This window comes from Protopterus annectens, chromosome 14.part0 (genome assembly GCF_019279795.1).
Source record: "Protopterus annectens isolate FY-2018-M chromosome 14.part0, PAN1.0, whole genome shotgun sequence".
Classification (NCBI taxonomy): domain Eukaryota; kingdom Metazoa; phylum Chordata; order Ceratodontiformes; family Protopteridae; genus Protopterus; species Protopterus annectens.
In genome coordinates this window covers 861,108,144-861,117,980 of record NC_056748.1, presented here as the reverse complement: position 1 = coordinate 861,117,980, position 9,837 = coordinate 861,108,144, and the positions used below count along the sequence as shown (strand labels likewise).

The 9,837-nt window shown below is 36.6% G+C and overlaps 1 protein-coding gene across 1 annotated transcript in view; it reads left to right on the top strand.

Moving 5' to 3' along the window:
* Window positions 1-9,837, top strand: part of LOC122789302 (broad substrate specificity ATP-binding cassette transporter ABCG2-like) — a 707,388-nt gene that overhangs the window by 307,102 nt on the left and 390,449 nt on the right. The window contains exon 9 of the mRNA XM_044056623.1: window positions 3,079-3,254. Within this exon, the coding sequence (XP_043912558.1) occupies window positions 3,079-3,254 (176 nt within the window). The remainder of the gene's footprint in view (window positions 1-3,078; window positions 3,255-9,837) is intronic.

Below are 9,837 nucleotides of genomic sequence, written 5' to 3'. Positions count from 1 at the left end.
CACACACATCTATATATATATAAATATGAATCTTGAAATGCATATCTATCAAATTTATTAGTGTATGTTTCATAGTATAACTAAAAGCAACAGTAAACAACTACTGATAGCAAGTAAAACGTATATAGTTCTTTCCAAATATTATATTGTCAGTATAGCAGATGCATTGCTATTAGAATCATAACCAAGTACTATAATAGCATACAAGTCATCTTTTTTTATCAAATACTGAAACAGCAGCTGTACAAATAATAATATTGTCATCAGGAAGCCAAGTCAACACAATAGTTTACTGCAGTATTACATAACCAAGTGTAATTGTAACTAAATAGTACTGTCTATCACAAAATTATTATATGTCAGTGAGGCTCTGAATAAGTGTGTTTCCCTTAAGCTATGACAACTATATATATAAAATCTACTCATTAAATAGAGTTTTCTAATGTAGCTGAAAGTCTGACTGCAGATTTACTAAGCTGAATATGTATGCTGCTAGACAGAATTGTAACTGCCCTATTCTCCCTGGCACAGATGGCAGTACCTCACATCGTCGCAATGTATTCACAACAAAGTGATTAAAGTGTAACATTTAAATAATAACAGCAGTGTATTTGATTTCTTTTTTATGTAATGATTCATAATATTGCCAAAGAGGTGGTTATAAAATTTACAGGTGATAACTTGTCTAAGCTTTTAAGACCTTTCTAGCATTCCAGTTGTAGTGAGCATCACCCCCATGTAGTACTAAAGAAGAGCGCTTACAAATAACATTTTATAGCATAGCAGCAGTAGTGGAGGTATTATTTAGTTATCTTTTTGTTGCCCTTTGCTGACTTGGTTAGTCCCACTAGGCAAGTGGCCTCTATTCAGGGGAGACATTTTGTGGTATGTATGCTACTAGGGGAGTTTGGCCTGAACATTTGGGTACTTTCACTACTGTTTTCAGTAGATGCCATGGGTTCTTTTATAGCCAATTGAGGTTCCTCCAGCTCAAGCATTTGGGGTGTCAGTTTAGCATCTTACCTGAAGGATGGCACACTTAGGAGTGCAATACCTGCTCATGCTACATTTCACTGCTAGTAATTTGAAAAAATTAATCCAGTCATCTGGAGTGGGAACAGAACCCACAACCTTGTGATCTTTTTAGCATAAAAGTGAGCATACTACCTGTGGACCCACTGACACTGCTTGATCCACTGATACCAGTTATTCTAATCAAATAATGCATGTTTATGTCTAAAAGATGTCAAAGTTTGTTTAAAAATAAGCAGTTACATTTTTCTAGGACATAGGTGATTCCTACTTTATTCCTGTAAAGGTGAAGGCTACTTTCAGTAGTAGATGCTTCAAGAAGTTTGTACGATTAATATTTGTACCTCATTTGAATTTTGTAAGACACTGGTAGATTAACATTTCTGTATTCTTTGCCTGTTAAACCTGCATTAGCCTTGAGAATATTACTTAATGACTAGGATGACCCTACCATTTGAATTAGCACACCCTACCATGTGCATTTATTTATTATTTTGCTGTTATATTTGTAGGGTTGTATGGTGTTCCACATTATTCTGGTCAGGATGCCAAAATACCCACAGTCTGTAACTCACCCCATCTGGGGAAAAAAGGCCAAAGGCCTTTTGTGTTGCACAATGATGAGAAACTTAGCTAAGCAAGTAGTTGTTTGACAAGTCTTAGTCACTACTAGAGTCTTCTTTTTCAAAGAATTCTGTTCATATGGGTATGTTAACAGTTTGAGGAGATAACTTAGTGGACCTTCTTTAGAAGCATTACACGGGGACCTGCCGTGATAGAGTTTAAATCCTCCTCCCTAGATCTTGAAAAAAAATTGTCTTCATCCAGAGAACAAGAATATTTTTAACAACCACATCTGTACCAGTCAGTAGATAAGCCAAAAGTTCAAGTTTTTGTTTCCTTGAAACACACTTTTCAGTGCTTTATGTAAAACCTTAACTTTGTTATACAGATTAACAAAGCTGAACTGCACAGGACAGGCCATGCTTAAAGTTTTACAATTCCAAAACAAAGCTTGCAAATTAGATGTTTATATGGGCAAAGCACAGATCTTTTGTTGTTGTTCAGAGAAAGCTATCGGTAAACTCAGTGATTACATTATTTTGTATAAACTTAAAATTAGCTTTTTATCTCCAGGAAAGAGAAAGGGTAGAACAGCAAGAGTGGCTGTGAAGCTCACTGTGACCATTAAAGGAAGTACTGGCCTCCTCAAATGTGATGAAGAAATATATATATATATATATATATATATATATATATATATCAGCTCCCTGTTAAAATACTGGCAGTAGTCATAACAAGTGCTGAGAAACTGAAAAAAAGAGCAAAAATGCAGAAGAGTGAATATCAAACCTCATTCTTCTCCTTTAAGCTTGTTTTTCTGTGGGAGCAAGCCCCTTACATCCCCCAAACTTGTACATACCATCTATGAGATTGCCATATGTGGGGAAAAAGGGAATATTCCAAGAAATAACCATCTTGGACAACCATCTCGGACTTGTTATATGCATGCCTTTTTTTTTTTTTTCAGTCGCTGTGTTTTGAATTTTGGAATATGCTGAACTGGTTCCCAACATTTTGGATGATTACTGTATATTATCACCATCTCTATTTTTAAGTAAGGCAGTTTAGGTTTCTTTGAGTAGGGATTCCTGGGCAGTTTTGCCAGCTTCAACATTGGTACATTACTGTTGGTTGTGTACCAGTCTTTTCATCAATGTTAAACATGCTTTGAGTATTTTGTTTTGTTTTGAAATGTTTGTACTGAAGTATGTCTTGTTCTACCCTGAGTAGGTGCTTTACTCACTTAGTACCTGTCCAGAAATCCGCAGAAAAAAATAAGCAAGCTCTGGTTGTTTTAATCCTAGAGTCTTAATGAGGTGAATTCCATTAGATAACATGCTTATGCCTATTAATAACAGTCTGCTTAAAATGATAGAAGTCTGTAACATTTATTTGAACAAAAATAGTATTTATAAGACCTCTCAGAACCACTGCTTCTGTTGCATTAGGAATGGCCTTTCATCCATTTGCTGTTGTTTTTAGTTCTTTGTTTGGATGTGGACAACACTAGTGACAAAAACCCTTTGGCCTTCTACTACCGTCGTTCACACTATTATGACCAGCTGGAGGAAGAACTCAAACAGCTAGCAGGGACGACAAAAGTTACAGAAGTGGCAACTGCACGAAAGATGTCATATGCCACGTCATTTGTTCATCAGGCGAGTATGTTATTTTCAAAGTAGAGATTTTGCAGTCCATTACATATGTTTTTACTTCTCTCCAAATGACATTACAAACTGAGATCTGAGTTAACAGACCTCTTGCTTGCAGGAAGGATATTGCTGAAGTGCAGATCTGAAAGAGGGTGAATCTGTAGCATATATTTTATTTAAACTTAATTTTTTTTATCAACATTAATAAATATCACTGATAGCACAGTTTGTGAGTGGTTAAAATCATGTTCTGAAGTTATCAGGTTTGCTTGTTTGTTGTTGCTGGATTTAATTCAAATGTAGCAGCACTTTTGGAGAATGTCATGTCTTTTTTTCAGCAGGGAATAGTTCAATTGCATGAATATACCTTAAGTACTGTTCTCATTTGCTAATAAAAAACATAATTTTACTTCTTATTAAGCTATATTCTTAAAGGTATTCTTTTTATATTACAGAGTTAGGTACTAATTAAAAAAACTATTCCCTAAGAAGGTATTGGCTCTGTAAAGGTGATCCTCTCTTGCATCAAAATGACCAGATACTGTTACAGGTAGTTGATCATGAGTGTAGCCCATGACGTCTTGGCAACGTGAGAGAATTTCAGCCTCTGATTCTAAGTCAGTGCTCACATCTTTACAAACTTCCATCCAGTGCACTGGTAGATGTCCCAGTCCAAAGGTCACCAGACTGGTTTAGTTGAGTTTCATATAAGAAGATTGCTATGAATTGATTGATCTTAAGTTTATCCCCATCTGCATAATGTTGGACCCTAGCCTCACCACCTAATATCATCTAATTTGGAATTGATAGGTTCAGTTGTTTTCCAGATTGTTAGATCTGTACTGAGGAAAGGGATTTTCTATCTGAACTAAAGGATGCCTTTGTTATCCCACTTCTACAGTAGCCATTCTTAGATTTATTTATGTTGAAGAGTTCATAGTAGGCCATCAAACCTTCTATATTGCACCAGGAAAAATTGGAAAAATAAAGCCAGCACCAGAAAAGTTTGACATTTCCAAAAAATGCAAACAAATGAGTATTTTTCAGGTGGAACAAGCCAGCTGCATGTCTCCAAATAGATTGTCTGGTATCACTTACCCTTATGGATAAGTGGAAGACTTCTTTACTGTCAAAGTTCTTAGCGTAGCACTAGAAATATGTGCAGCAACAGTGGGTTCTACCATGTGTAGTTGACTCTTCCTGTTTGATTAAAGTCACATGGATGTAGTCAGTGTCAGTATTGCAACAGGTAGCACACTTACATTTCATGCAGAAGGCTGTAGGTTTTATTCCCACACTAGGTAGATTGATTGCTGACACTTTAGTACAGACTAAGGGGATTGCTGAATTCCTGAGTGTACCATCCTTTCAGATGAGATGTAAAATTGAGGCACCATCTCCTTCGCTTGGTAGTAGGTCAGATGGATAAAAAGAGATCCCATGGCACCTCTCAAAAAGAGTAAGGGTACTTTATTAGAGTCCAGAATAAGGAGATGCTGCTTTCCTGAGTGTGCAGTCCTTTCAGATGAGATGCAAAACTGAGGTCCCATTTGCTTGAGTTGGTGGTAGCTCAGGTTACGTTTTGTTCTCCTGTTTTTTTAAACTTCCCCATCCTTTATACCATAACCACAATGTAATACACTTCAGAGTATTTTCTACACCCCAGAATTTGCAAAATCCTTTTTCTTGCTTTTCAAATGTGATAAATGACAGCAATACATAACTTGTCTTGATATTCCCTTTCCGTCTGAAAAAAAACAGGAGATAACTGTATAATACATTAGTCATGGATGTCTGTGCTAATGAAGACAATTCATTCTGCTACAAATACAGTGCTATAAACTCTAAACAATAGGACATTCAAAAGGTACATCTTCCATTGTTTCCAGTACATTACAATTATGACAGTGCCCAACTTATTTTTATATTTCATATCACCTTTAACAGGTTATTTTTAAGCATTAATTTCAATAAAAATCTTTGCCTTCCTTCAGCTGTTTAAATCTTAATTGTGTACTTCTAATAGCTAATAAAACATCTTTAGAAATATTCTCCCAAGGATTAATATAAAAATATAAAAATAAATCAGCGTAATGTGTTTATAGTATATTTTTCCATTTCTTTCAAAAACATTTATATCTGCCTTCCAAGCTTTAATCTTGTTTTTCCATTCTTTCATTTCACCTTTATTCTTAATATTTCCTTCTTTTTTGATTTATCCTGCCAGTCTCTGTATTTGCATTGCAAACACTTAACCACAGTATTATTTTTGTAAAATGACTGCGAACTTAATGAAGCTAGAAAAAGTGTTTTTTTTTTATTCAACCCTCTTTTTCTAATTTATTATGAACTATTCCTCTTCAAAAAGAATTCAGCCTCGACCCCACGATATCCTAAATATTTAAATGCATATGTATGCATGTGCATATATATATATATATATATATATATATATATATATATATATATATATATTTATAGATATATATGGGTCTACTTAGTTTCATTGAAAGCTTATTTCACTGAATTTGAATTCACCCTGACCAAGTCGCTGAAAGCTTAAATTACTGAAAACTCATTTCACTGAATCTCATTTCACTGAAGTGAAGTACTGGCACTGTGTGGAGTACTGTAAAGCAAGTAAAAGGCATATGCCCTTTTCCCCACTGTAGTGTGATCCTGGAGTTAGTATGTATAGTTAGAGTGTGTGTGTGTGTGTGGGGGTGTGGCAGGCATTGCCCCCCCCCCCAGTTAGTTTGGGTATATGTTGTCTTTTAGAAAGAGTTAGTCATTGGTGGTGTATGTATGAATATCTATGGTTTAAAATATATTGTTTTGAAGCTTTTGGTGAAATATATAAAACCAACCTGGGTGGGGGGCCTGCCCCCGACACCACCCAGTGTGGGGGGCTGTACCCCACACCCCCCCAACTATAAATACTAACTCCAGGATCACACTACAGTGGGGAAAAGGGCATATACCTTTTACTTGATTTAAAGTACTATACACAGTGCCAGTACTTTGGTGAAATGAGTTTTCAATGATTTGAGTTTTCAGCAATTTGGTCTGGGTGAATTCAAATTCAGTGAAATAAACTTTCAAGGATCTTGAGAAATTACACACTGCCATTACATCAAAGTCAAAATTCTCTGTGCCACTCTGTCCTGTTGTATTTCTGGGCGATGTGGATAAGGTATCAGCCAGATAAAGAAGTTTGCCTTTTGTGTAAACTATTTTGAAGTTGCACTTTTTGAACATCATTCTTTCTAATCTTACTAGAGCTTAATGCATAGGCTTTTTTAGAATAGTAACTAGAGGTTGGTGATCAGTTTCAATCTGAATAGCTTGACCATAAATATAATCATGAAACTTGGAACATGCAAATACTATTGCCAAAAAGTTCTTTCTCAATCTGAGCATATTGTATTTCAGTTTGGGTAAGTGTTCTAGATACGTAGGCTACTGGTCTGCCTTCTTGAAGAATAACTGTGCCAAGACCAAATTTTGAAGCATCATAGGAAAGAGTGATGGGTTTATTGACATCATAGTATCTTAATGTAGCTAAGGTAGTAGTTTTCTGCTTAAGGCCTTCAAATGCCTTCTGGTGCAGTTCCAACCAAGACCGTGTAACTTTTTTGTGCATTGCAGTGTCATCAAAATGCCAATAAAACAAAGTTAATGATCTTCTCCCCATCCAAAAATACCAGTATCGACAAAAACTCTTTTACAGTAATTGCTCAGAATAACAGCCCCATAGAAATGGCATCACATATCAAACTGCTCTGTGTCATAATTGATGAAAATCTAAAATTTGGCATCCATATCCAAACTAATATCAAAAAAACTCACCAAAAAATCCCTCCACCAGACACACCTTTACCTCTACTTGCATTCTTCCCTCTCTTATGTACAGGGCCTCCCTATTCACTAATCTTCAGCTAGGCTTACAGGCCAAGTTGGAAGCCTGTTACAATAAAATCTCCAAATTTGCCACCAACTCCAGAAACTCATTGCATCACTGCCTCTCTCTCTCCACTCCCTGAAATGGCTTGAACTTCCTAACTACCTCAAACTCCTTAGACTTAGTACTGCTCACAAGGTCATATTCAGACTTTCTAGTTGTCCTTCTCTGTCCACCTCTTTACTCCCCTACATTCTCAACTGCTTTCTAAGATCAGAAAACCACAATCTTCTAAACATATATAAGCCTCGTCGACCCCTTGGCCACCTACTGTTATCCTGCTCCCTAGCTAAACTCTGTAATTCTCTCCCTATCATCCTTCAAAATACTCAGAGCCACTCAAACTTCAAAACTCTTCTCCAGTCTCACCTCCTTTCAAAGTGGGAATGTTCCTGCACCCCTACCACATAAACTCTAACACCATCTCCCATGCACTGTATACCTCAACCTTCATAAACTCTTTTAACACCATCTCCCATGCACTGTCTACCTCAACCTTCTATCACTGTTCTCTCTTACCTTTTGCCTCTACTTCCTCTCCTTCCCTATACCTCATAAATTTCTAAACTTCCCCCAACCCACTCCCTTTCTCCACTATATACCACCTTTTACCTCCCCCTCGCCTTCTTCTCTCTGTCCTCTCCTCATATTTCTAACTTCCAAAAAAATAAATAAAAAAAGCTTGTTTTTTATCTGAGCATAAATGTTTTACTTACTAGTTTTTTTTTCATCTGAAATGCCTTTACTTTTAATATGTTTAGACTACATGAATCTCACTTTTGGAAATCATTACCTAGGATTAGAATTGTTATGTCTTTTTTTCTTAACAAATTGTATATCATCTCTGTATTTTTCACTGTTTACTGCTTTATTTACTTTTGTATAACTAAAAAAAATTGTCTATATCCCGGGCCTCCACTGAAAATGGGCTCTTCCCAGTGGACTATCCCAGTCATCAAACTGTAATAAATAAATAAATAAATCAGTTCTCTTAAAGGTGCTGTCAACTTACTGAAATCTGGTATAAACTTGCCTAAATAGTTGACCATGCCTAGGAAATTCTGTAGAGCTTGAATATTATCTGGTGCTGACATCTCAAGAATAGCTGCTTGCTTGATCGGATCTGGTCTCAAGCCAGTGCTGGTAAATAAATGGCCTACATATGTAACTTCTGGTAGTCTGAATTTACACTTCAGAGGATTGTGCTTTAAGTTCACATCATGTGCTCTGTCTAGAACTCTCTTTAGGTTTCTGTCATGCTCTGCTTCACTATTGCCGCCAACCAATAAATCATCTACTACTATAGCACAAGGGTAACCTGAAAAAATTTGCTCTGTTGCATGCAGAAAGACTTCACTTGCAAAATTTATTTGAAATTGCATCTTTAGGAATCTGTATCTGCCAAATGGGGTACAAAAAGTGGTCAGTAATGAGGATTTGCGATCAAGCATCACTTGCCAAAATGAACTGTTTGCATCCAAGTCAGAAAAAAACAGTGGCATTCGGTATCAGATCTTTACCTCTTTGACTGTACGCATTGGATGATGTGGTCTTTTCAGTGCTTTGTTCAGATCTCTTGGGTCAGTACATATTCTGATTTTGTCTATGCCTTTTTTGTGTGTTGCTACCATGGACAACACCCATTCAGTTGGTTCTGTAACTGGACAAATTACACCTTGCTGCACCATTTTATCCAGCTGAGCTTTGACTTTATTCTGCATAGCTATCGGAACTTTTCTTGCTGGTCTGACTATGGGAGTGACCTCTTGGTCTAATTTCATAGAATACATAACTGGAAGTTTGCCCAACTTGTCATCAAAAACATCAGCATACTCTGAGGAAAATGACTTCGGAAAAATTGGAACTATGATATGCACTTATATGATGAACTTATTTGGTAAAAGAAAGCAGATTCATTCTCAAACTGTCTCTGAGACCCAGTAATGACTGCACAGGTCTTCCAACTACGTAGATCAACAAATTGCAACAGTTCTTAGCCAAATAACATGAAAGCATCACTGAGCCTTTGGTTTGAATTTCTTCACCTCCATAAGCAACAAGTTTCGCACTACTGGCCACATTGAGTTGCTCATTAGTTCTCACCTTAGCAAAAGTGCCTGCTGATATAACGCTACACTTTCAGCCAGTGTCTACTTTAAACTTGGTGGATTTACCATTGATCTGGACAGTACAAAACCCTTCGCTCTTTGCCAACAAATTCACTACGTCAGCTCTTTCACCAATTACTGATGCACCATCTACATAGAAAGTAGACTACTGCAACTCCACTGATCAGTTTGCTTTTTTTGAGTAACCCTTCTTTACAACTGTGTGGGATTTACTTAATTTGCAACATTTTTGAAAATGGTTCCATTTTTTACACTTGTGACATTGCTGACCAAATGCTAAGCATTTCTCTCTTTTAGACTCATGATTGACACCACAGTTGCAACAGTTAATAATAAAGCTGGACCTACATTTTGCTGATTCTCATTTGTACTCCACTGAGCATAGTGCTTTCTTAGAACGTACTGGAAAGCTACATGGTTTCCCTGGTGAACCAGCAGGGGCTGTGGCTGCCATGTGCTTAGGCCTACTTCTGTTTGCCATGTCTTACATGCTATCTAC